Genomic DNA, 27,965 nt, shown 5'->3' on the forward strand with positions numbered 1-27,965 from the left:
AGTTTCATTAATTAGTGCTTGTGAATTGAGGAACTGTGTTAACCATTATAATCAGTGTTCCCACCCCTTCATAAATTGACCTAGTTTTTAAATCACTGATTCAAACTATTACAATAATACAAATATATGATAAAAAGTTGAGTCATTTTTTCACAGAAAAATGAAGGTAAACACATCACACAACTAGGTAATACCACATCTATATAAAAACAAGTATGTAATTAACAACGTCAACAAAACAGTAATATATAAACCATTCCTCAATCATAACTGATCTTGATAAGACCTAACGCAAGTATATATCATGCACGGGCATGTCATGTCGAATTGGTATCCATTATATATATAACTACATCTGCATGCATTAATTGCGCGTGCGTACATATGGATCCTCAACGAGTCATAGGTTCAACTGCTGCTGGAGCCATTGGAACCATGGCTACTCCCTGGTTCCCTCCCTGAACATTTCCTTGCCACCCTAACCACCAATTTCAAATAAAATAGATTCAAGACAGAGAAAGAAAGAACTCATCTGTATGTTTTTATAAAAAAAAATAATAATAATGTACGTGGAAATCAATGATTATGTATATATACCAATGACCATGTCAAATCCGCGGTTTTCAAGTTCGCGATATTCTTGGCACAAGGCACAGGGTTCGCAGCAGCAATGAGTCAAGCAATCCCAGCAAGGGCTCTCCTTCAACATGTATTGTCGTCTCATCTTGGTGCGGTAGAAGCATGAGTATATCCAACCACATCCAATTAAACAACAAATCATCGTATACAGGGCCCCACTAGCACCACATGCTGCAATCATTAATTGGTTAATTAGTGATCTCTTTCTTCGTAGTCATGTTAATCAGTACTCTTGAATATAAATTAAGAAATTATATATATATATATTAGAATTTGTAAAATTATATCATTAATATTTTTTTTTATGTTCCATAATAAAAAAAATAATTCTTTAAATAATATGGTAAGAACACTTGTTATCAAGATCCCTATGTATATCTTAATGTTATAATTCAACTAGCTAGCTAGCTTATTACAGGTTGATCCCTGGTCAACAATCTCTGCAACTCGACCAAACGTTATACATGGACACCAGCACGTTATGCAACCTGCAAACAAATTAAATAGATTAGAGATCGATCAGGCTATATATATATATATATATATAATCAACATTATATTATTAATTGTGTGAAAAATAAGGGGACAAGTTAGTTAGCTAGCTTACAGTTTTTGAAGTTGGAGAAGCAATCAAAGAGGCCCGTGGACCAATCAACCTGGGCCTGCAGGGCTTTGAACTTGGGTTGTGGGTTGTTGTTGTTGCCGTAAGCCACTGGAAAACCAGTGGCAGCGGGCTGTGCACCTTGTGAGGTTGGTAGAGACATAACTATATATTATAACTATCAGAAAATTAAGAAGCAAAGACCTTGTTAAGGGGTATGGAATTGATATGATGGTGAGGAGGTGGCGTGATCCAACAATTTATAGTAGAATTTGAGGAACAATACGTGGAATGTTTTTTTGGTGTGTGTGCCGCCATCACCAATCCTTTTCACCCATAGATATGATCTAAAAGAGGAAATTCTGTCTTGTCTTTCTAAACTAACTGTTTGTTTGGCATGAGAAATTGCGTTTGTACCAAACTTTGTATAAAGTATTATACAATTAAAAATTATAAAAAGAAAAGAGAAAATACGAGATAAAATGAATGATTGATGCAACGAAAAGAAATAAAATACAGTTATAAAAGTATTATATAAATATAACGTGCCAATGATATAATTTATATACACCATAAATTAATCTTATTTATTTATCTATTAATCATGTTCAGCCTTATCGGTATGAATATAGTTCACCAATAGCATATTCCACAGAGACGGCATAAGACATTGATGGAATTCATTTTCTTTCTTTTTTATTATTTTGTGCTCTGTTTTATTTTCTTTTTAATCCGGCAAGAGAATGCCAATGCATTATATGCTCCGATTTGTCCTGATTGAAATTAGTTTTTTCTATTAGATCTTGAGCGAATTTTCACTCAGAACAAAGAAACAACTCGCGCGTAACATCTTGAGAATCTGATAGATACATTCTAAAATCGCATTTAGTTAAGGTTGATCCAACGATAAATAAGACATAAAGTAAATATTAAAAGAATCTTTTTTTAATTTAAATGTGAGAGTTAAGTTTGAATTTTTTTGTCAATATATGTGATTTTTTTTTGTGAATATATAAAATATTTTTTGCTTTATAAAAATCAATAGAAGATCTTTTTTACTGATGGGTCTAAAACTAAAATTAAATTTATTTATCCTTGAATCCACTAGTGATGAACTATGACATAAATTACAAGTATTAAAATGAAAGGGGAAAAATAAGGAATGTCTCACTTAAAACATAATATTATGAGTGATGTTATTTTGTATGAAACAAAACATGCAGGATACACACGAATAGGCACGTGGACGGCACACTTTTTAAAAATAATATTAAATGTAATTTGACGGGAAAACATCATTAGTGTGGGAGTGACGAAAATCATTTTCGTACTAAACAGTATTTCCCTAATATTATTGTCCTTTAGGTCTAACGCAAGCATATAATAGTAGACTGAAGTTACAGAACTGCATGCGCAGTTCTCTCTCTCTCTATATATATATGGATACCCACTTCAATTCACTTCAACGACGCATGCCCTGTTCGACTGATGGAGCTGTTGTAGTCATGGCTACTCCCGGACTTCGTTGCTCACCATTTCCATACCAAGTTCAAAGGAAAGTAAATTAAATAAGAAAGGTATTTCTCTGTAAAATAAGAAATTTGTTTTCATTTATTCTTTTTGCGAGATACTTTGCATTTCGGGGTATTTAAAACATTAATAAGCATGAGTGTACGTTATCATAAATTTTATGAAGCGAGTCTTACAATCGGAAAAGCAGCAGCAACAGAGGCTGTTGGACTGATTGGCTACGACAGGTGGTGGTGTTGGGTAATCATTTCCAACCAAGTATATATTGTAATACCGCATTTATAGAGGTACTATAGTAATTAATAAGTGGCATCATCTGCCTTACTACTATATTAAAATCTAATGTTTACATCAATTCGTGAATCAATTCGTGAGAATTTCATACACTTATCTTATAAATTGAAAACAGTTTATTTCATATAAAAATAATAACAAAATATCTATAAATAACATATCAATTAAATATTTTAATAATATAATAAATCATAAATTTTACAATACTTAAATAACCAAGTCTAATAATACATCACTACTAGCTAATAACTTAGATGTTATAATAGTGATAAATTATTCTCATCTAGACTTTAATATTAGCAAAGAACATGGGTTTGAATTTATTAAAGGTGAAATTTTTTTATTCGAAAATAACACACTAAATGAAGATATGTTGGAACATTAAACAAACATAAAATAATTCAAAATGACTTATATTTTGATATAATTTTTTTAACTTGTTGACTTGTTGTCTTGGTGGTAAACTCGATAGTCTATCAAATTTACTTAAAATTTATAGAGTTTACCCATAATTTACTAAAAAAAAAATTTACACATAAATTAACTTACATGGGATAAATAAATTCGTAAACCTATAATACTTAAAAGTTTGATAAACATGACTCAATGAGTCATTCTTCAAACATTATTGTCCCTTGAGGTCTAATAGAAGCATTGTAGAAACACGTATCGCTTAGTTACAGAACTGCATTTATTACATTACTCTATACTTAGGGATCCTCACTTCAACGGTTCATGCCCTGTTCGACTGGTGGAGCTGTTGCAACAGTCATGGCTACTCCCCGACTTCTCTGCTCAACATTTCCATGCCAACCTAACCATACCAAGTTCAAAGAAAAATAAAGTAAACAAAAAAGGAATTTCTCTATAAAATAAGAAATTTGTTTTCCTAGCTTAATTCTTTTTGTTATATTGATTTCTTCCTCGCATTACAAATCACCTAAAACATTAAGCTCTCCTTTGTTAGCAGAGGAAGAAACTAAAAAAGAGTGAAAAGAACAACAAAACCAGATGAAATCCACACTCTTATACTTTACTTAAATTCAAAATGTTCATATCAATTCATTTTCATTCCATTTTATTTCATTCTACCAAGCACACTATAAACAGGAATGTTATAAAAAAAAATTAGAAAGGTGGACAAAAAGTCATCCAAATTGAGGATTGATATGCCAATCAATTTTGAGGACTATGGCTACTTTAAAAATTATATTTATTAAAAAAAAGTTTTTTTCAACAATATTTTCACTTCATGATTTTTTTTTTTTTTTTAAAAAGGTAGTATTAAATTAGGCTCCCATTTAAAAAAGCACTTGGGAAAATAGTAATTGTTAATTCAAGGGGATAAGACAATAGTTTAAACATGCATGGTAGTTTATGAGCTGTATCAATTGAAGAAAGGAGTAACAAAACAGAAAAATGAAAGTGAGAGTAATGGAAGCAGTTGTTTTGATGTGGAAAAAAGGAAAGCAAAACAAAATTAGGGGCCATAATAATGAATTAAGCGAATGGTAGATACCAATAGTCATGTGAAATCCACGGAATTGAAGCTCGCGATATTCTTGACAGAGGGCGCAGGGCTCGCAGAAGAAATGAATCAAGCAATCCGTACAGGCATTTCCCCGCAAATCGTACTGTTGTCTCATATAGGAGCGGTAGAAGCAAGAGTATACCCAGCCCCAGCCCCAGCCACACCACCACCTCACCCCAATTACAAAGAAAATTGCGGAAATCACCGAGTAGAGAGCCCCACTAGTAACACATGCTGTAGAGCCACCAAATCACAGATAACAAATATCAAAACAAATTTTAACTTTGTAGGTCGTGAGAAATTAATTAAATTCTTACATGGAGATCCCCTGTCAACAATTTCTGCAACTCGACCAAAGGTAACACATGGACACCAGAACGTCATGCAAGCTGAAAATGTAGTAGTGGCGGCATAATTTATTAGACATGGCATGCATGTAAATTAATTTGAAAATAGAGGTCTTATCTTACAGTTTCCCCAATCGGAAAAGCAATCACAGAGGCCGGTTGACCATTCCACAATAGGTTTAGGGTGGGGAGGTGGTACTGGTACTACAACTGGACCGTATGAATACGAATACACCTCAGCCTCCGTGGTGCTGGTGCTGTAGCTCACCGGGAAACCGGTGGCCGGTGCCGATGGCTTTCTTGGATCTGAGCTGGCTGCTTCATACATACCTAAGTTAATGCTGCTACAACACTAGCTAGCTGCGTGGTAGAAATGTTTGGATAAGGATGTGAATGAATGAATTTGGCTTTAACCACTACCAATGCGTATAATTTTACAACTAGCTACATGTCAAAATCCAGTGAAATTTTAAAACTATGAATGCAGTTAACGGTATGATGATTTTAAAAACATAAAAAACTCTACAACTGCGTATAATTTGAAAAAATGCAGTAAAGCATGGTATAGTGGTTCAGCGTCAACTATATTATAGTAGCAGAATTCTTTTTATTGTTAATATTTTCTGAAAACATTTAAAACATAAAAAATTATTTCTCAAAATTTAATTCTCTTAGAAAGTGGATTTTGAGTTTCACTCAACTCTGTAAAATTGATTTATATAAGTTAGAGAGTTGTCTCACTTATATTATTATATTCACGCTATATGTCTAGCCAACATGGGACATGAGAATTTTCTAATATTAATTATTTTCAAACAAGGAGAATTAAATTGAAAATTGAAAAAACATTTTCTAGGATATGTCTGGTAATGAGCTTGAAGTGATATGTATGAAATCATAAGTTCACCTAATAAATATAACTTATAATATATGTTGAATTTGTATCAAAAAATCTAAATTCGATCTCCATATAAAATACTTTTGGAGAGAAATGATTTAAATATCACTAAATTTTAGATTGGAATTGAAAATTAATCTCATAATTAATTCAAAGTTTTGAAATTTGTAGGAATACTTACAAGTCTCACCAAAATTCAAAGATCAAATCTTTTAGAAAACAGAGAAAGGAGGAAGAAATTGATGAATTTATCTATTTCCAATAGTGCTAGGTCAAAGTTTCATTGTTTCAAGCAGAGTAGGGTTGGCTTTGTTAAGATTTTTTTTTTTTTCTTTTTGTGGGTTTTGATACGGCTTATAAATTACAATTGCATGATGAGGTTATTTACAAGTGAAAGAGTAATGATACATAAACATGTTTTAATTTTAAACATTTCATATACATTTTTTTGTTTTTTTATCTTTCTCTTCCTATCACGTCACAAATTCTATTATACCTATATTTTTCTCTTACTTTTATCTCTTTTTCTAAGTGTTGGATAGATTAATAGATCTTCATCAAATATTTTTCATAAGCGAATCAATTTGCCAGTTTCAAGTAAGAAAATTATACTAGTCCCCTTGATTTTTCCACCCGTAAAACTATCAGTATGGATGCGGCATTGAATATTTGATTATTTCAGATAATAAAATCATTCTGAATATAATAATGTCATTGTTTTCTAAATTTTTATTATGATTCTATTTTTAAATTAAGAATGGAACTTAAATGTTTCTATTGAAACTAAAATAGTCTTGATAAACTGATCCACTCATTTAATAATGTCGTGCAAATAGTTACATTATCACAAACGAGAAAACAGAAATAAATCAGGAAGTGGCCTTTGTGTTTAGACAAGTGTTTGGAATCAAAGAGGAAGTTAACAACAATTACCTTCTATCGACAAATAACAAGATTTTGTAACATATGTACACCTCATACATCAAGAGTTACTGGTTCTATAAGTCAAGTGTACATTTCAACCACACTTTTCAAGAAAGTCATTCCATGTTTCACAAAAACCTTAGATTTTGTAAACATATTCACACAGGATGAAAGGATAAATAGATCCATTGTCTTTTATTTTATTTTATAAATAGATGCATTGTAAACCACTACGATCAGCCTAGCGGCGGAAGTTAAGATAAATGCATAAGAACTTATATTGTATCCTCGTTGCCACAATTGGATACAGAAAAAGATACGTTGTAACACCGCATCTATTATAAAAGTAGTCTAACATTAATTTAAATGACAACTATTAATATGAAAAGGGGATCGAAAAAAAGGAATGAACCATTCTTCAAACATTATTATTCTTCATGTTTAACACAAGCATCGTAGACACATTGTCTTAGTTACAGAACTGCATACTATTCAACGGCTCATGCCATTTTCGACTGATGGAGCTGTTGTAGCAGTCATGGCTACTCCCCGACTTCGTTGCTCGACATTTCCATGCCACCCTAACCGTACCAAGTTCAAAGAAAAATAAATTAATTAAACAAAAAAGGAGTTTCTCTATAAAATAAGAAATTTGTTTTCCAACTTTGCATAGCTGGGTATTTAGCAAATAGAGTAGTGTTAATATATATATATAATAAGTGCATACCAATAATCATGTCAAATCCACGGTGTTGAAGCTCACGATATTCTTGACAGAGGGCGCAGGGCTCGCAGAAGCAATGAGTCAAGCAATCCGAACAACCATTTCCCTTTAGACCATACTGTCGTCTCATCTTGGGGCGGTAGAAGCAAGAGTATAGGCAGCCACAGCCAATGACACAGCAAATCAGCGTATACAGAGCCCCACTAGCACCACATGCTGCAGCAAATAATAATCACTCTCATGAAAAAATCAAATCTTAAGTAATTCTATGTATGTTCTGTTCTGAGATAGAAAACAATATTCTTACATGTGGATCCCTTGTCAACAATTTCTGCAACTCGGCCAAAGGTAACACATGGACACCAACACGTCATGCAACCTGAAACCAAATTAAGCAATTATTTATTGGATGGGGTTTCCTCTTTGGAAGGGGGTTGGACTTATAACTTATATATTTTCATAGCATTCAAATTAAATCAGAATCTCCCACTTAAGAATATCTATCCTGAATAATACATATTTATCCAACAGATCACAACCTCCTTAATATATATATGACTTACAGTTTCCACATTCGGAGAAGCAGTCACAGAGGCCGGTGGACCAATCGACAAGAGGTTTGGGCTGGGGAGGTGGGACTGGAGCGTAGGAAGCCTCGTTGGTCGAATACGTTGTTGAATTGCTATAGCTCACCGGAAAACCGGTTGCCGGTGATTGCTTTGTTGGATCTGACCCTTGTTGCTGATACATACTAATGCTGTGTGATGTTATCAATTTTTTTCGATTGGATATGGGGTGTGATTCAATCAGCTCTATTTATAATATGAGGATTGCTAGAACTTGAAAGATTCCGCGGATCTAACTCATTATTTTTGTGGATGTTGTCAATTTTTTAATATTATCTTTTGATTCTCTCTTATTAAAAAAAAAAAAAAAAAATTCATGAGTTCCGCGTCAACTATATTTATTAAATGCAAGTCAAGTCATGGTTTGGGGTTGGATAACCGCGTGCAACGACTTGTTTCTTACAAGGGGCTTGTAAGATGGGATAGGTGGTTTTTTTTTATTAATTTTAAATATGGTCTGATATTATTTTAAAATTTTAAAAATATGAGTTTAGGTTTAATTTAATTCTAACAGCTAGTTGGGATGAGGATTACTCCTCTCAGCTATATTTTTACTTTACTTTTTCCAACAACTTCCAGATTTTTTTATTATTATTGGATTAAATAATAACAACTAAGCAGGATAGTTACGCTGTACCACGTGGTGCTTCCATAAAAAAACAAACATTCTTGCACCGATTTTTGTTATCGTTTGGTGTTATCTTTAGACCGATTCCCTCTTGGAAAGTTTATATAGACGCAGTCCTTTGCACGTCCTCATAATTTCCAGGAAATTTAAAGCTTCAGACCTCACTGTATATATTAGTTAATTAAATGGATAAAGTATCTCTCTTAACAGCCAATTGGTTCAAGTCATATACTATATTTTATTTTCTTGTGAGTTTTTAATATATTAGTAAGTTCCTAGACTTTCTTGTGAATTTTTAATATATCCTTTCATTAATGTTATTATTATTATTATTATATATATATATATATTGACTATTAAATTTTACAAAATTAGTTTTTAATGTGTCCGTATGTTTTAAAATTTTACGTTGCACTATTATTTCATAATTAAAAGGTAGTTTACTTTTATTACATTTGAAATTTTTAGTTATTTAATTATATATTTGCACATTATATAGAAAAATCAAAATAACACTTTCCGATTTCCACTATATTAAATATAAGCATCCAGTCATGAAAAAGACAGTTGCATGATGCTAGCGAGAATATACAGAATTATATCAGTTTCTAAGAAAGAAAGAAGGATGGTAAGTATTTAAGTTTTGAAGTTTTTGTTTTGTTTGCTGGCTTGACTTGACTTGATAGGTGAGTAGGCACCAAACAGTTGTTTATTCATCTTGAAGGCCCAGATGGAGATGAGGATGAGGACGATCAACGTCTTTGATAACGGAGTGACCCACCTAGCCTAACTTGTTTTAGCATCCCAGCTCCAGGCGAATTGAAAAAACAGATCAAATTGAAATAATTTTGAAACCAAAGAAACTGTATTACATAATGAAGAATTTATAAAATTTAATTGAGATTTTAAATAAACTAAGGAATTAAGCGAGAGATAAAGCTGGGGAAATTAAATTGAGAAAAAATAGTAAATAAATTATTTAGGGAAAGGACTAAGAAACTGACGAAGAATGAAAAGTAAGTCAACTTAGGCATGTTTGTCCGATTGGGAAAGAGTAGGGTCGGGTACAGCTTGCATGAACAGTGGCCACACGAATGAATCAATTGGCACTTTCAAGAAAATTATAGTGAAAATACAAAAATATCCCTGTGTATTTTTAAAAATATTTTTGTCCACTCAACTTATTCAGGTTGATTCGTATAGGTTTTAGTTGATCCACAGTTGATATAGATGATCCACAAGTCACTTGCGAATCAAGTTGATTTGTAAGAAGTTTGCGGATCAAGTTGATCTGCAAGTTGGTTTTTAAGACTTACGGATCATGTTGATCCGCGAGTTGATTTTTAAGACTTACGGATTAAGTTGATCTGTGAGTTGATCTTTAAGAAGTGTTTTACGGATCAAGTTGATTTGTAAGCTTCAAACGGTTGTAACTTTTGATAAAAATGTTCGTTTGAGGCCCATAATATGTCAAAACGCTTGAAATTGAAGGAGAAATTCCCTAGCAAATTCCCAAAGAGGATTTTCTCAACTCATTTTTCCAAAAAAAAAATGTCTCTAAGTAGGTCAAAAATAGGATTTAAGATTTAAAAAATAAGATATGGTCAACTTGATCCGCAAGCTTCTTTAGAATGCTTGGTGGTGGTGTTGTTGTGCTGCTCTGCTCTGCTTCTTCCTCGTGCATTCTGCTCGACTGGCGGTGTGGTGGTGGTGCTCTACGGATCAACTTGATCTGCATGTAGATTTTAAAGCTACGGATCGAGTTGATCCACAGAAGAATTACGGATCAACTTGATCCGCAAATCTTCTACGGATCAACTTGATTCGTAATTCTTTTACGGATCAACTTGATCCGTAACAATCAACTTGATCCATAGCTTTAAAATCTACATGCGGATCAAGTTGAACCATAAAGAATTTACGAATCAAGTTGATCCGCTACACCTGAACGCACAAGCAACAAAAATGCATACCTCGTATGTCGTCGTTGACCACTGCAACCCTGAACACTCCTACCTTCGCCGAACCTAACCGTTGCTAAGGAACCGAAGATAATACGACACCGAAGAGAGAAAAGCGAGAAGAAGAGTGCGCAACAATGACTGCTTTGATTTTTTTTAAAAAAAACACAGCTTTTAAAAGGAGAAAGAAGGCAGGGGCAGCTTTGCCATTTTCAAAGAATGCTAGGTGCACCTAACAATTCCCTTTTTTTAGGTGGCTTCTACCGTGTGTGTTTCACGGGTGGAAAAGAAAAGAAAAAGTCTTACAGTAGTTAAAAACATATTAATATATTTAATCAAATAAGAAATTTTTATGCAAAATGAAAATTATATTTCCTTTAAAATTTATATATATATATAAAATCATTTGAAAGGTGTTGTCAATAAATTGTTGCCTCTTCTTACACTTTCAGTGTCGTTTCCAAGCAACCAATCTTTATCGAGCTTCCAGCATTTTCAAAATGACCACTTCACCGTCGCAGGCTCCCTTCTTGAAACAGGGTGGCAGCTGCAAGAATAATAAAAAATCTTGTTCCAAAAATATTTTCTTATAATTTAAGATATAAAGTAAATATATTTCTTTTTCTCAATCCGTTTTTCTAATGATTAAAACTAATTTTTATCTATTTATTCATATCTTTTAGAGATTATGTTTGACTTTAGTCTTTTTATCTTTGGAAGGTCTTTAGTTATTGTTATGTTTGTTATTAATTTGTTAGTTATGATACTTGAATGACATATTTGGTGGCTATTTGTTTTTATTTATATATAACTTCCTCTTATAAAGAAATAAGAAGGATGCAAAGGTACATACCTACATCAAAATATCTTATTTTTTCCTTTTTTTTTTATAAAACTATATTATATTACTATAATTATATGTTTTAGAATATAATATTTTTTTAATTGAAGATATGTTCTCTCCAAGAATAACGCATAGGTGTTCCAACCTAAACTCTTTTAAACTTTTCTATCGAGTAAAGTATCAAATTAGTCCCTCACTTTTGGAGGTGCTGTCAATTTGGTTCCTGAGATTTAAAAAATATTAAAATGATTATCGACTTTACATTCTGTTTACCACGTTAGTCTCTGCGTTAGTAGTCTCTAATACTGTTAGTAAATGTGTGATGTGACACGTTAAGTGCCACCTGGACACATATGTGGCAAGCGTAATTAGAAAATAAGCAATGCCACATCATAGGGACTAAAATGACATAATTTTAAATGTTATATTGGAAAATGAAGAGTCAATTTTTGTATATAGTGTCAAATTGATCTCTAATAGTTTTCAGTCTAATTGAAAACGTGATGAATTCTCTCTCACCATTTTCTCCCTCATATGGTTGAAAGATAGCGTTCCTATGCTAGGTCCACGTCGATTATCGCTTTCCCAGTGGTGGTGGTTGCCGTTCTTCATTACCCTTCACTGTTCATTGACGTGATCAATGCTTTTGAGTGTTTCACATCGATCATCGTCATCATCCAGTGTTGATTGACGCAATCGATGCTTTCCAGTAGAGGTAAGGGTTTTGTTTTTCACTGCATTTGGTCTTCTCGTGTTGAATCAACGTAGTTGAACCGACACTATATCATTCAAACGCGTTGTTGTTTGCGTTTAAACCATTGGAGTAGTTTTTAAGAGTGAATGGTTTGGGATTTTGGTTTAAGAGGTAATTGAGAATAGCGTAGTGGTGTAATGTGAGATGTGAAGCTTTTGAGAGAAGGAAGTGTTCTCTGTTTGAGATGCGTGTGTTCCAATAATGAATGAGAGGGACTTTAAGGGTGAATGGGTTGATTTGTTGAGGCGTTATTCTTATTTGACAAACTTGCATTCATGACGAGTCATTTCCCTTTGTGCTTGAATTAGCAGACATGGTAGACCACAAAATAATAGAAGAAGAACTACAAAGATGGAGAAAGATGAATAAGAGAAGAATAAGAATTGGATGAGAGTATGAGTAAGAGAAAAAATAGAATGAAAGGGTGAATGTTAAAGTAGCCGTTAGGGTTTTAACATTTTGGGAAAAAAGATAATCACCTAAATTATGTCATTTTAGTCTCTTTAATGTCAATTTAGTCTCTCCTTATGTGACAAGTAGAAGAAACTGATGTGAAAGTTCACACATTTACTAACGGTGTTAAGAGATTACTAACGACAAGGACTAATGTGACAAACAGAATGTAAAATTGGGGATCATTTTGATATTTTCTAAATCTCAATGACTAAATTGACAGCACCTCCAAAAGTGGGAGACTAATTTGATACTTTAGTCATTTTCTATCATTAAATTTTATGTTTTGTATTTATTGATTATTATAAACTTTATGTGTTGTGATAATATTTGAAGTTATTTTACTACTATGCTTGTGCTTATTGTTTATGGCTTCCTAATTATTTGTCTAGCAAATACACTCCACGGCAAACCCTGGACACCGACGCAGCGAGCACATGGAAAGGGAGGACTACGCAATACTGTTACGGTGGTTAATTGTTGCGGAGTACCAATTGGTAGAGCTGCGTTGGTGGCTTTTTTTATAAAAAAATAAATTCTTCCCCCTTTTTTAATTATTTCTTTTAATTGTTGGTTATTTGTAATGGAATTGTTGAGGGATTTGTAATGGATTTTTTGTTCTTTTAATGGATGATTTCTTTTAGAGTTGTGCTGATTTTGGGTAAATTTACTATTGCACGTTCACGTGTGTTTCCAACTCCATTACCTGAAGCAATGGTATGGAGAGTCACTCCAAACCACGTCTAATATTCGTATATTTCTGTTTTGTTTTTAACCAATTACAGTTTCTGAATGATTTTGGAATGGCAATTTGAAATTGCAATGTATTGTACATTTGAAGCATTGTCCAGGAATTGTGTGCAAGGTGATAGATGAAATGCTATGCTAAGGTGTGGCATGCAGCATGATATTGTACTTTTGCTGCTTTGATAGATTTTCTCTACAAGGTGGAGGATTTGAAGGCTGCATAAAAGTGTAATAATGCAAGCATAGCAAAATATTAAACAATAATAAAGGGGAATTTTTTTACCACAAACACATTTTTTTGTTATAGACAATGGTATAGAGTGGATCATGAAATCTGTATTTCAGTATTTTCAAGTGAATCTTTGATCATAAGTGAGGCACCTGTTGTGCCTGATATTAAGAACTCCATAAAAATCATAGTTATGTCTATAATCTTTTCATCACTGCGTAGAGGTAAAACTTTTCCTATCCATGAGAGCCCACAAATAGAATTGATTTGAAGCATTCTATCATTTGTAATGCCCAGGCATATATCAGTAAGAACCATTTCATTCCCATTACCATTACACCTCTGGAACATATGTGTAGTACAAAACGATATGTTTGTATTGAATATAACATCCAGAGCTTCTTCCAAGGTAAAACCACTAGAGTTCTCTGCACCATTGGATGTTGAAACTAATTTGGTAAGTATGGACATCAAGGCCTGTGCAACTGGAACAACACCCGAGGAAAATGTCATATTTTCCAGTAGTTAGTGGTAATCTTTCCACTTCTTTAAGCTTTTTGAATTATAAGGTTTTTGTTCTCCATCCACCCATTGAAACATAAACCTTCAAATGTAGGATCTTATCAACATACATAAACATATGCCAACAACCAAAGGAACCATAAACTGTAACATTTTAAGGAATAAATTTCTTTTTAATTGAATGCAGTCATAAAGATCACAAAGATCCAAATGACGTTCAGGATTAAAAACGACCTTTCAATAAAAAAATATATTTTTAATTAAAAATAGTAATAAATTCATGTACATTAATGGGTTTAAAATCTAACCCTTCATTGTTTTAGAAGTCATCCAATGATTTAGATATCCTGGTTCACTGGCGAACCCTTTAAGTTGCTAGTCCACGCTAGAAGATGCCTTTTTTTCATCCTAAAAGACTAAAACTGTCGGTATTTGATTCATTCACAGATATAAAATCAATATGAATAATGAAGACAGTTTTTTAAATTTGTCAATGTGAGTTTTTTTTTAAGAGTCAAGCTTAAAACTTTTAAGAGCATTATCAATGCTTAACGAATTATTTATTTTAAGACAGTGTTACTTAATTTTACTGGTTTAACATGATAATTAATATGAAAGTTTTTAATTTTATTCACTCTTATTTTTTAAATTAAATATAATATTAATAAATTTAAAATTAACTACTACTATCATTTTCCTTCAATTCATTCGTGGCTTGCTTCTTCTTCTTATTCTGTTTCCGATATATACTACTACTTGTACTAGGTTGGGATGGGAATGTGCAAATGCGTACACGTGGCGTGACATCAGCTCCGGCAGTGGAAGGTGGCATGACCCGTTAGATCGAGCAGTGTCGTGGAGTGGATCTTCTTCGTTCACGTATGCCTATGGACTATGGGGTTTGCAGTGATGAGTGAAAATGAAATAAAGAATCGTCTGTGGTGTCTATACTCTATCTGCATGTGTCACTGTTTTCCAACACTTGATAAAATTTAATCATTTATTTACCCTGATGTTCTGTAATTATATATATTTATTTATTTATTTCTTTTTACATGTATCTGCTGATATTGCTCTAATCTTAAGAACATGAAATCGTGTATTATATATTCTAAAACAATGATGGGTTGATGTCATCTCCTATTAACTTATCCGAATAATTATATTATGTTTAAATATTAACAGGATCAATCAAACATACCTTGGATTAAACCGTTGTTTAGAATAGACGAATTTAGAAAATTTTCCTTTTATAAGGCCAAACAAACTGGAACAAATCAAATGATCGTCCTTTTATGCTTTATCAAGGAAGTCCATTTTTTTGTCCTGCTTTGTTAGTATACTCGAGATTTTTTTTTTCTTATATTTAGTTTCCATAAATTTCAAAGGAATTAATTCTTTATAACCAAATTAGGGCGTGAATTCCATATGCATTTTGTTGGTGAAAACCGAAAGCGAATATTCAACCTCTAGACGCTAAACTATATATTCTATATAGACTTGCCACCGTTACATAAAACCCTATAGTATACAAATTGCACTATCACTTCACTTACAAAAAGAAAACCACCACAAAGCAGAATACTATTACTGACACTCTTCACCAATTTTATTTTATTTTTTCTTTCCCAAAGGAGCAATGCAGGGTGACCAATTTTGCGCACCACATGGAAATCATAGATAGATACAGTTGCAAAGTCAATAGTGAGCTGAAAAGAAAGCGAGAAGGCCCACCAGCGGGGCATTGATATATGTAGTGGGCTCAGACTGCTGAAAGAAAGGCCTGGAATCAGGGAAGGAATCTGTGTTATTGGTGGGCCCACCCACCACGGCCCCAAGCAACACATTTGGGTTGGGATTTGGGCTAAAGTAATACCGAGATCCAGCTTTACAGCCAATATGGGCCGGGTGGGCCGCCACTGAGGGAAGCGAACTGGCCCGGTGGTGTATCCTCTGCGGGTAGCGTGCACCATATCCAACCATGTACGACATTCCCAATGGGTTGTCCCCAAGAATGTAATCCACCTAGTAAATGGAAGCCACGTGTTGCCGTGAATTTATTTGCTTACTCAGAAAATCAGAAAGGACAAAATCTAGCCGTTAATTTTGTCAGATGTGGAAAAATGATATTCATACCTGGCGTTTAGCAAGGTGTTTGAGTAAAGCTGGGGTGGCAGTAGTCTCGCCACATGGCACGACCTTATTGGCGTGGCTTAGGTAGTTAGAATAAGCTAGCAGCAGGAAAGACAGGGACGTTACATGCTGCATGTTACTTCCACCGGCCTTGAAAATAAGCCCACCTTTTCGATTAGCCAACAAAAGACAAGTTTGAGTTAGAAAAGGAAAAAACACACTAGTAGTACTAGTATCGTTACTGCAATAATAATTGTGCAGATTCACGGCTTTGGACGGGTCTCAAAAATTATAATCAGTGTTACAATTCCATAATCACCCCAGAATCACTTTTCTCAAAATAATTAGTAAAAAGTATTTTTACCTGGGGAATATTGAACTTGAGGGTGAGAAATTCCAGGCAATGTAGAACAGATAAATCCATCAGCGTTTTGTTTGAAGGACGCAAAATATTCTGCTCTTCCCATTAGCACCTCCTACAGAAAATAAGAATGAATATATTCACTTCACCGATATTAGATTGTTTGCCCTTTTAAGATAACAAAATAAGTAACATGTACATGAGCCGTTCCTCAATATTTCCCAAAGCAGGATAGAGTACAAAACCCAATGAACTTGTATGGATGTGCATTGGATAACTATTTTTAAGTTTATGCTTTTCTCCAAGTAGTATAATGTGCAAATTGCAATGGATCATGGATTTATAATACTGACAAAACCCAATGTACAATGTGGACTCACGGAGTCACGGTTACAGAACAGGATAGCACGGGATAGGCTTGTAAAAAAAAATAATGTACATGAATGAGAGCTTAAACAAGAAATCACAGACTCAATCGGTGCGGGAAAGTAAAGCAATAGTAGTGCAGAAAATAATGGTATGGTGCACATGCATGGGGCAGTAGTGGGACCCATCCATTTGCCCGATCTAAAATAAAAGGACCAAAATAATTAAAAGGGCTATAGACTTTTTAGTTCCAAATGTTTACGTTATGGAAGGCAGCGAGTTTGGCCATCCAATTTGGTTCTGATTGCAGAGACAAGACAGTCCTACACCACCCTAATTCTATTCCCATTGATTTTTAAAGACAAATTCGCCACCCCTCCTATATAAATGTCATTAAAAATCCAGTGGCATGATTTAGATCTAAGTTCCAATTATTAGGGAATGTCCCCGCTTATATAAATAACAAAACCCGGTGCCCACATTAAACTTAAAAATGCAATTCACATCATGTGCAATCATCAGCATTTTTCAACAACCCTTTTCTCATTCCTATCTTGACTTCTTTTAAATATTCATGAATAAACGGATAAAGCTTGATCTTAAATCCAATCTGTACTCTCACATTCCCTATCTAGTTGTACCCATACACATGCAGAGGACCCTCTTATGCCATATATTCCTTATATGACCCACCAATAAAAGAAAGTCAAATTTAAAATATTTTATTATCTTTTGCATTTTTTTATACATGATCTGAAATTATTGATGCTTCTTATAAAACACCTAAGTTTTATTTTCAGATGGATGCATACTTTATTTCACAATAATTTAAACATTTTGAGAAAGAAACACAAAAATAAGTCCCAGTAAAATAGTATAGTATCTGCCCTGTACTTCCCTTACACAGGGTATTATGTTCCTTACTAATCTAAAATCTCAAAATACCCCTTCCATTCGCTAAAACTTTTTTTTCTTCTTTATTTCAAAACTAATCTCATTTTATTTTAGACATTCAAGGCTTGGCCCAATCATATTCCTTATTTAAAATTATCTCAACTAATTACATGAAAGGAAAAGAGATTAAAAAAAAATTAGTCAAGGTATACGTTAATTAATTGTTTTTTAAATTTAATTTACAATAACTTAAAAAGACAATAATTTTAAAATGAGAGGAACCCATATTGCAAAATAAATAAAATGGATTAGTTGAATCAAAGTCATATGCGCAATGCATATTTGTAAAGTTAGTGGTGGAAAATAATGGTGTTGATCTGAAATTCCCTGTTGTGCTTGTGATGATCGATGATTAATAATATGATATGTGCAGATTGGGGATGGGCCAACGGGAATGAGAGTCCGAAGTGGACAAAAGTAAGTCACATTCCACAGACCACGTGACGCAGAAACTTTATCTCTATATTCTGCATCTAGATTGAATGAATGAGCAGTGTCACACTGCGCCCCCACATGCTCAACGGGGGACGCAAGACAAGAGGAACAAAAATACCACATAAAAGACAAAAGCATTTTGATATGTGCGCACACATACATACACACACAATGACACATATGATGAAATAAAATCGAAAACTTAGCTAATTCATTAATTACTGAACCATATATAATCGGAAAGTAGGTAGCAATGCAATGGCTAAAAGAGGGTATAGCAGTGTTACTGTTACCTTAGAAATGAGAACATTAATCCCAGCATGCTTGTTATCCCAACCAAACTCATTAATGGTGTCCCCAGCTCTCAACACCACCTCGTTCCTCACAATGTATTCTCTGTACTGACGCCTACGTGAGGCCTTGTGCAACCACGCTGCTGCCCACAGTAGCTCGTCCTAACATCATCACCACCATCATCATCATATATATAAAAGTCACTTTTTAACTGATTTAGTCATCTAATCCAACGGCGAATATTCCACACTATACATAAATTTCGTTTTCTTACTCTTCTCTTCACATACTGTACATTATTATTATTATTATTCACATATAAGTATATATACCTGGTAACCATTGACGTCGCAGTAAAATGGGCAGACTGCACGGTGCAGGCTGTTACTGTATGCACCACGATGCTTGTCAGCAAACTGGAACACCTGCACCCTCACCCAAACAAACAAACGGTCATTTTCTCGCGAAATTTTAACGGAAAATGTATTAAATGCACCTGTTTAACAAATTAACCATACACAGAAAAACACACGAAAAAAAATACAACTATCAAAGAAGAGAAAAAGAAATTCAATTCCCGGTAAAGTGTTGTTGAGTGGAATGGGTGACAGGAAGTTATTTCATGTCTCCCGTGAGAGACGAGTCTCGCTTTTCAAACTTACCACAGTTCGGTTTTAACTTTTCAACCAAAAAAGACAAAGGAAAAAAAAAAGGTGTTATTAATTACTACTACTGCTACTGGAGTACTAGTACATTATTTTTATTTATAAATAAATTAGCAAAAAAAAAAAAGGAATGAAAAGATGAGTGTGGCGCAGACGCACCGCAACGGCTCGATTGAGGAGCATGGTAGAGTAGGAGGGGTCACGTGATCTGAAGACGATGGAGGCAGCGGCAAGTGCAGCGGCAGTTTCACCAGCCACGTCAGAGCCAGGGTGGGACCCATCGATCTTGAAAACGGTGCGCAGCGTGTCCATGTCTTCGGGTCTCTCCCAGCAGTTATGATCGGAGTAAGGGTCACCAACCTGCACGAACACCACGCCGGAGCCAATCTTGGCCGTGGCCTTCAGCAAATAATCTGTCCCCCACCTCACCGCCTTCAGCGCGTGCCCTAGCTCCGTCTCCATGCTCTTCTCGAAATCGATCACGCTCCACGACAGCATTGTCGTCGAGAACGCCATCGGAAACCCGAACTTTATGTTGTCCCCGGCGTCGTAGTACCCTCCGCTCAAGTCCACCTGAGTAAAAAACACAATGTACCAACCTCATTAATAATCATTTTCTCTACCTATTACCCTTTCAGAACAAAACAGAAAAACTTACTCCGGCGGTGGCGCCGTCGTGCAATGCAGAGTCGTGGCGCCAGCGGAGGCGCTGGTCGGCGGGGAGTTTGCCGGAGCGCTGGCCTTCGAAGAAGAGAATGCTTTTGCGGAGGGCGTCGCGGTAGTCGTGGCCGGCGGCGGTTGGGCAGGGCAGAAGGAGGAGGGGAATGGCGAGGACAGAGAAGAGAAAGAGAGCGTTTGGCGCCATTTTTGTCTGTTTCTTTCTTCCCCACACTGTCCCTGCGAGTGACGAGGTGGTGTGTGAAATGGTCGAGGTTGTTATATAAACGAGAAAGCATCCTTGGATTCCAGTGCCTCTGGCCACGTGGAGATAGGGCAGTGGCCAGTTTTCGGAGCCCGATGCAAAGCGGGCTTGAGTGAAGTAAAACGGGTCTTGACCGACATGTGAAGGGCACCGCCAATTGGCGGGAAACACGTGGAGTAGAGGGTTGGGGACCCATAGGAAAGTGTGGGTGCATTGTAAGAGACTACTCCTACTCCGCAGCTTATGATTGTTTGACTGCCAAGGGCATGTGAATTTATGTCTTGTGGTTAGTAGCACGGGCTGGGATAAGTTAATTAGAAATCAAACATATGGAGACCAAATACCAAAAACAAAATACTTTTGATAGCATCGATATTATCTGTCAGGTTCGAATTTTCATACGCCCAACTGTAAAGCCTGTTTGCTCCTAGATTCAACAGTTTTAGGTTTCAGCATAAATAATTACCTATACAAATTTGTGTGAGTGTAGTATTATGTTATCTAAGTTTATTCATGTGTAACATATTATTGTATTTTACTTTTATAAGTACAACTAAAAAAGTTTAAATGTTTTTTAATTAAATTAAAGAATATTATTTGTAATACTACTTTATAATTATAAATTGTATTATCTTTTAAATCCTTTCTTTCTTTGAGTTATAATCTATCATCGATCTCTTGAAGCAAGTCAGTAAGTTGTTTTGTAAGCTCACTATGTTCTTGTTGAGAAAATTCATAAAATAGAATATGAAAAGAAAAAATGCCAGGGTTGATAAAGCTTGATGTCAAAGGCTAGTAGGCAAATTAGTATATTGGAGTTACACTAGATAATACCAACATATGTTATTGATGTTGTAAGTTAATTCATGCATGGCTTCAGAGTAAGAAACCTACAAGCAGTGGATAAGACACTCCACCTATACCTTAAATTTACACTTGATTAATGACTATTAGTATTTATGAAAGGGGAGAACCGTTCCCATGAAAGTGTACGTGTGGATGCTAATTATTATGCAGGTGGCAGCAAGTCAGTCAAACATTGAATATTAAACTTAAGCTACATGTCTTTAAGTAGTATAAAATCTAGTTACATGGAGGAGTAAGAAATGACATGCATTGGCTCGGTCAAGTGTAAAACTTAAATTTCGAGTCATGACACAATGAATTTATGAACTACATGATGTGAAGATTACTCTTGATAATTTGGGGATTGGACGTGAGGTTCTCATCAAGCTATTTTAACCTCAAGCTATTTTTTCACAAGTTATAAATTATTAACCTACAATTAGTTTAACATGATAAATCTAATCATATTAATAAACATTTTATTGAGAAAAAGTTAGATAGTGGTTTGATTTTTCATTTTTACAACATGCATTTCACAAACTTAACATGTAAGTGTATTGACAAAAGGTTGTCTGCAAATAGATTTAATGATCCAATTAACAAGTTGAGAATAATAGATATTCATTCACTGATGAAGGGAGTGCATGTTGTAATAATCCAACATATATCACTTAAGGATTTGTTTGTTTTGTAAGGAAAGAAAATTAAAAATTAATGAAATAAAAAAAAAAGTGAAACTCACATTTATACATTTTACTTTAATTTAAAATAACTATCTAAATTTACTTTGGTTTCACTGTGTCAAACGCATAGACTTTCCAATTTTAGACATATTACAGGCATTGCCCATCAATCACCTATTCTTTTAAGGCATATTCATTTTGAGAAATACTAATTGTACCCATATGACCGAGAACTCCTGGCCCCTAGGCCGTATCTTATGAAATGCCTTAACCTAATATAAGGCCAAACAAGTATATCTTGAAGACTCTAAGATCTCGACAAAAGGTTAGAAAATCTAGCTTGCCTTAATCCATTTATTATTAAGGCACTGTTACAATATAATATTGGATTAATAGAAGAATTTTTTTTATTGAGTACACAAAATTACAATACTATAATTTTTTTTTATGTTTCTCTATAATTTTCAAAATAATATTTTTTTTAGTTTCTTAATTAATACATGTTAACAAGACTCATTTCTAAAAAAAGAAGTAAAGTAAAATAAAGTGATATTTTATAATTACTTTTATAAAAATAAAATAAAAACTTAACTTCACAAACTGAAAACTATTTCTCTATGGAATGTTTTCTCAAGCAATGATTTTCTTTTTTCCTTTTTTAATATAGAAAACGGTATTGTTATTTTTCCCAGCGAAAGTTCAATTGAATGTAGTGCAAAGCAACTAAAAAGCACATTTCCATCAAAACTCTAATCTGCAGCAGCCAGTATCAGCTGGAGGACTGAAGTCCAGCGGCTTGACAAAGCAAACAAACAGAAGGCAAGTCTTGCTTAAGTTTGCTTTCTTCCATGACTCCGTCTTAAATGTCTGCCATTCATTTCTTAGATTGCCTCCATGACTACAATCTGTTCGAACTATTTCCTCAACCAAATCATTTTGCTCTCCTTGTGTTTAATTTCAGCAAGATTTTGGACTTTTATGTTTTCTTCAGCTTTAATCAGAGGAACAAGGCGTGGGTTTTCCTGCACATTTAATAGGTTCATTTTTTCTCACTTAAATAAAGCATTTCTTTTCTGTGATTCGTATTTCTTTCAGTTTCTGTTTGTGTCTCTTCTTTTGTTCACTATTTATTGCATTTATTTGTTGCATTGTCTTCCTTCTTGCTTCCCATTTGCCAAGTGAGTGGAAAGGGGAAAAGAACAAGTTTTGCTTCTTATGTTTGCTTCAATTTATTTGAGTTTGAGATATTTAGGGCTACTGTAGAATCAGCTTCATATCTTCTCAACTTCGCAATCCAAAAGTTAAAGATAGATATATAATATAGATCATATGACATAACGTAATGCTTACTTAATAGAATATAAATAACCCAATGCTCACAACCTCACACATTGCTTTTAGCTGTTGATAACATTTTATAGGGATATAGTCCTTTTATATTGTATTACGATTTAGGAGATAAATATGCATCTTATCTAACAGTAAAAGAAGTTTGTGTCTCCATTATCCTCATCAAAGAAAAGTGGGAAGTCTCCTTCCTAGATGTCAACCATAGTAGCAAAACTGTCTTCTTCTACCATGCAATTAATTTTGATTAACTTATTTTTCCATTTTTGTGATTGTTGGGAACAGTACTTGTCATAGTTCCTGCACTTGTTTTAGTGCTCCTGATTTTTTACTTTTGAATACAAATTTATGTTCTCACTATGCAGAGATAGCTTATTCTGGTTATGCTGTCTAGTTGAACATGTTCCGACCATTGCATCATGCCCTACCACAACTTCATATTTCTGGTCTTTCACTCCAGATAAGTGTATATATCAAAGAACTTACAGAACACCAAGCCATCTTTCAGGAGTTTCCTCCTTAGCTTCTCGATCAGGTTTTCTTTTAATGCAGAGATCAAATATCTTTGGAAGCCATGATATTCTGGGAAGCTGGCTCCCTGCCAGATACATAAGTAATGAATCAGTTGAGCTGAAGACTCACAATGATGTCATTCGGTTCTCTCTAGGCAAGTCTGATGATATTGATAATGCAAAGAAGAGCCAGCTGAACAAAAAATTTAAAATGTCTAGAAAGGCTAAACTGAATGAGCTGAGGTTCTATCGTTTGAAGGCCAAGAAAAAGATGAATTCCCCAAATCCAGAAGTTAGAATTAGATATAAGCTTGAAAAGGTTGGATTTCATTGTGACTGTAATTTTTAGTTTAAAGTTTTGTTTCCTGTAGCTTTTGTACCTTGCTTCTTCAATGTTGTTGATAATTTACTTTTATGATTTTATGATCTATGTTTTTTGACATCCTCCAGTTTTCTAGCAAGTAACAATGGTATGAGCATTGCCCTGGTATTCACTAAATTAATGTGCCTCCCCCTTTCTTTGATGTATGGGCATTGAAATAACAAGAATGTTGCTACATATGGATTTGCATTTGAAATACCTCCATGAAATTCTATTTTCTATTTGGGGAAGTTTCTGTTAAGTTATATTTTTCTTTGAGACATTACTACTTCAAATATATTTTTTTCCAGTTACCTGGCTTGTTAGTATAAAATCACAATATACATCAGCTTGGATAATAGATATTTTTAACTTGGCCATTCACCTCATAAGTACAGGCATGATTTAGTGCCTTAGATAGGCTGGAAAGAGGCATTGTTCCTTTCCTCCTTATTTTTTCCTCTTCTAACTTGCAGTCTTTTATTTTAACTTATAATTCTACAGGCCAAGCGAAAGGAAACTTGGTTGATTGAGAAGCTACGGAAATTTGATGTACCCAAACCCCCTCCAGAAACATATGATCCTGAAATTTTAACTGAGGAGGAGAGGCATTACCTGAAGCGCACTGGTGAGAGAAAAAAACATTATGTTCCAGTTGGGAGACGAGGAGTGTTTGGTGGGGTAGTTCTTAATATGCATCTTCACTGGAAAAATCATGAAACGGTAAAGGTTATCTGCAAGCCTTGCAAACCAGGGCAAGTTCATGAATATGCTGAAGAGCTTGCTCGACTGAGCAAAGGCATTGTGATTGACATCAAGCCCAATAATACTATCATTTTTTACCGTGGAAAGAACTATGTAAAACCAGAAGTAATGTCACCTCCAAATACATTATCAAAAGCGAAGGTAATTTCCTTTGCATTTGTTATTCAATGTTCATTGACCAAATGTATTTAGTGATAAATATATTATGGTATTTTTGTTGAAATTATAGGGGAGAGACTCAGAATAATATGATATTTGTATTATGATGTGATACAAGACACTAACCCAACAGTCCTATTTATACTAATACTATAGTCCTAATATGAGAACAAAATAGCTTTCTTAAGATAAAAGATAAAATCTCTGAGAACGGGACATGGTTCCTAACAAGACAAGATATTAGGATCCCTAAAAATAAAGAAACACAATCATCCTGAAAATGAAATAAATTATCATAATCTGTTATGTAGAAGCCATTTTGAAGTTAAGTATCCCTTGTTTCTCTCCTATTGAGCAATTAGAATTGTAGAAATAATCTACTTGAGGGCTGAGTTGAACATGAGTGCATGACAGTGTGATGTATGTTGCAAACTTGCAATATATTAGAGGATTGAATAATCCAAGGATCAAAACCATTCAGATAAAAATAAAAAAATGCAAGTTATTATGGCAATTGTCTTTTCTTGAATCTTGATAAGCTTAAACTAGGTTGATAGGAATGATTTCCATCTTTTATAGCCTTTTTAATATAGATCTGTAGTATTTCATTATGCTCATTTCATTTATCATTCACTGCATTTGACTAAGACAGTTAGCTATAGAAGTTTGAAGACTACTTTGGATTTATGCCTCGACATATTGCTGCTAATAGTAATGTTGGGGAGCTGCTCTCTCACATGCCTCATGTACACTAGTGAATTGAAGCTATAGTTTTTTGTTTTCTATTGAGAGATTAATCCTTTTTATTTTAGATAAACTTGTAAGCCCTGTGTTTGTCTTCTGAGAAATGGAAAGATTGGTGCTTTGATAGACTGGATAAGTTTAAAAACTGCAAAATGCTGATTCATAGTTTTTCATGGGGAATATATTATGATGAGAAAGAATTGGGTTGTATCTTATTCTGAAAATTTTCCAGGCCTTGGAGAAATATAGGTATGAGCAGTCCCTTGAGCATACTAGCCAGTTCATTGAAAAGTTGGAGAAAGAGCTTGAAGAGTATCATCAACACCTTGCAAAGTTTAAAAAAGGGAAAGAGGATACTGCTAAAGATGTTAGTTTTGGAGCTTTGGCATATTAATATTGAAATGTTTTTGTCTATATGATGATGCTTGATTTAGAAAAAAAAGTGTCATAAGCAAACTCGATTTCTTGCCGCCTTTCTGTGCTCTGCAAATTGGAATATACCATAACCTTTACAATAACTTGGGATTGAATTGATGTTTTGAAAGTGTGGCATAGGACATCCACTAGAGCTTATGAAACAGTTTGATTACACTAGAAAAGTATAATTTTAAAGCAAAATTATGAGAAGATAATAAATGGAAAATGACTAAGCTATAAGTGTTTAAAAACACCATATTGCTCAAACAGCCTTTTTGATCAGACACATTGTAAAGTTGTGGTTATTTTGTCAGGGATTGGGGAAGCGTGACTCTATCTATGCTGGACACAAAATGTCACATACATGAGGCTCAGACAACCTTATCTTGTTTGCTATTGAGTAACTGTAAGATCTGTAACTTTTATGATTTTGAAGTGGTTTAAGGCCAGCATAACTTCTGCATGAGATGTGAAGTGTCTATATTAGGGTTGAAATCATAATTTTACAAAGGAAAAGGTTGCACACGTTACATGAAACATATTGTTTTAAATTGGTTGCGGTGTTATTTAGCATATGATATCATTGGTTTATTTCCTCATTTGTTTCATGCATCTATGACCCACCGCAATGAGTGACAATTGCTCATTTACCCAAAATACATAATTGAATTCTCTGTTTGGCTAGTGGCCATCATAGTGGGGTACGGTCTCATTGGTAGATAATACGAAGCTTTGCTCAGCTGATAGTTGATGTATTTTTTTTCCCCGCCATATCTTATTCTCTAAAGAAAGAAAAGAAAAAACAGCAGCAGTATTTGCTTTTCGTTTTGGTGATGAGATTTTTATAGATGTCACATCATTATACGCATATGGCTGTGCTTATTTGTTGCTTATTTTTGCTGCCTCGAATCTGGTTTGATTTCTGAACAGATAAGTGCGAGTTTCTGGTCTACTACTGTAATGATTTCATCAGCTACACTACACCATTAGGGTAGAATGTCAAGCATCACACATATTCCAAGGTCCTGTTCATTATTGGAGATGTCAATGATTGAAGAAGGATTTCTCAAACCCATTCCCCGGATGCACTGAAACAAAGTTCAACATGACTTGCTCTGTAACAAATTTCATAACAAAGGTTTAGCAAGTGTTGTTGCATTTAGGTTAGGACGGTGGATGATGTCACTATCAATATGGCTACGGCCAATACCTCCATGATAAGGCTACCCATATCAAATGTTTATGGCAAGCTATTTGTCTTTATGCAAGTACAGATCATAACAGTTTCCCAATGCACATTGGTAGAGTGACTTGTCTTTAATCATACGAGGGTCTTCCATGTCTCTCGCTCTTTTGTTGGTCCAATGAAAATAACTTAATTTCAAGCTATAGACCTCACTAGAATTCACACAACCAAAGATAATAAACAGGAAAGTTTTGTAATTATCCTTCATTCACGGAGTCTTATTATTGGCCCTGGATCTCGTTTTGACAATGACGTTCATGTGCAGATGTGGATTATTCATCCCGAAGCTTTAGAGATCCATACGAAAAGGATTCTCATCTTGTCCCCCCTTTTCAGTGCCCGGCGGGTATTCAGACCAAGATTTCAGTTCCCATCTTATCTCAATCACCTATTATTTGATTCCTTTCTATCCATATTATGCATATCTATTTTTCTTGGTGACGTAGATTTGTAGACAATGACCACAAGAATTAACTCTATAAGTCTGAAAATTTAGTTTGTTA

General features: G+C 34.3%; 5 protein-coding genes across 6 annotated transcripts; 1 reads left to right on the forward strand and 4 right to left on the reverse strand.

Moving 5' to 3' along the window:
• Positions 1-127: 127 nt before the first annotated feature.
• Positions 128-1,585, reverse strand: LOC114411585 (protein PLANT CADMIUM RESISTANCE 2-like). The gene is made up of 4 exons (XM_028375222.1): positions 1,247-1,585; positions 1,056-1,127; positions 598-810; positions 128-478 (listed from the first exon to the last, which is right to left on the reverse strand). The coding sequence occupies exons 1-4, from the start codon at positions 1,401-1,403 to the stop codon at positions 393-395; spliced, it is 528 nt and encodes a 175-aa protein (XP_028231023.1). The 5' UTR covers positions 1,404-1,585; the 3' UTR covers positions 128-392.
• Positions 1,586-3,545: 1,960 nt separating this feature from the next.
• LOC114413637 (protein PLANT CADMIUM RESISTANCE 2-like) lies at positions 3,546-6,797 on the reverse strand. The gene is made up of 4 exons (XM_028378137.1): positions 5,066-6,797; positions 4,913-4,984; positions 4,584-4,829; positions 3,546-3,878 (listed from the first exon to the last, which is right to left on the reverse strand). The coding sequence occupies exons 1-4, from the start codon at positions 5,268-5,270 to the stop codon at positions 3,790-3,792; spliced, it is 612 nt and encodes a 203-aa protein (XP_028233938.1). The 5' UTR covers positions 5,271-6,797; the 3' UTR covers positions 3,546-3,789.
• A 135-nt stretch (positions 6,798-6,932) lies between these two features.
• On the reverse strand, positions 6,933-8,369 carry LOC114413639 (protein PLANT CADMIUM RESISTANCE 2-like). The gene is made up of 4 exons (XM_028378139.1): positions 8,052-8,369; positions 7,796-7,867; positions 7,492-7,704; positions 6,933-7,345 (listed from the first exon to the last, which is right to left on the reverse strand). The coding sequence occupies exons 1-4, from the start codon at positions 8,236-8,238 to the stop codon at positions 7,257-7,259; spliced, it is 561 nt and encodes a 186-aa protein (XP_028233940.1). The 5' UTR covers positions 8,239-8,369; the 3' UTR covers positions 6,933-7,256.
• A 7,340-nt stretch (positions 8,370-15,709) lies between these two features.
• Positions 15,710-20,383, reverse strand: LOC114413640 (endoglucanase 8-like). Its single transcript, XM_028378140.1, has 7 exons — positions 20,119-20,383; positions 19,620-20,033; positions 19,128-19,220; positions 18,795-18,956; positions 16,750-16,861; positions 16,389-16,552; positions 15,710-16,277 (listed from the first exon to the last, which is right to left on the reverse strand). Exons 1-7 carry the CDS (start codon positions 20,323-20,325, stop codon positions 15,951-15,953), a joined length of 1,479 nt encoding a protein of 492 aa, XP_028233941.1. The 5' UTR covers positions 20,326-20,383; the 3' UTR covers positions 15,710-15,950.
• A 2,200-nt stretch (positions 20,384-22,583) lies between these two features.
• On the forward strand, positions 22,584-27,965 carry LOC114413641 (uncharacterized CRM domain-containing protein At3g25440, chloroplastic-like). Of its 2 annotated transcripts, XM_028378142.1 has the most exons (8): positions 22,584-22,730; positions 22,873-22,948; positions 23,624-23,724; positions 23,811-24,089; positions 24,636-25,037; positions 26,032-26,166; positions 26,531-26,622; positions 27,147-27,965. In XM_028378142.1, the coding sequence occupies exons 3-7, from the start codon at positions 23,659-23,661 to the stop codon at positions 26,582-26,584; spliced, it is 936 nt and encodes a 311-aa protein (XP_028233943.1). In that variant the 5' UTR covers positions 22,584-22,730; positions 22,873-22,948; positions 23,624-23,658; the 3' UTR covers positions 26,585-26,622; positions 27,147-27,965. The 2 variants fall into 2 exon arrangements, with proteins under 2 accessions (XP_028233943.1, XP_028233942.1); XM_028378141.1 differs by having other exon boundaries at positions 23,624-24,089.

Source organism: Glycine soja, chromosome 5 (genome assembly GCF_004193775.1).
Source record: "Glycine soja cultivar W05 chromosome 5, ASM419377v2, whole genome shotgun sequence".
Taxonomy (NCBI): domain Eukaryota; kingdom Viridiplantae; phylum Streptophyta; class Magnoliopsida; order Fabales; family Fabaceae; genus Glycine; species Glycine soja.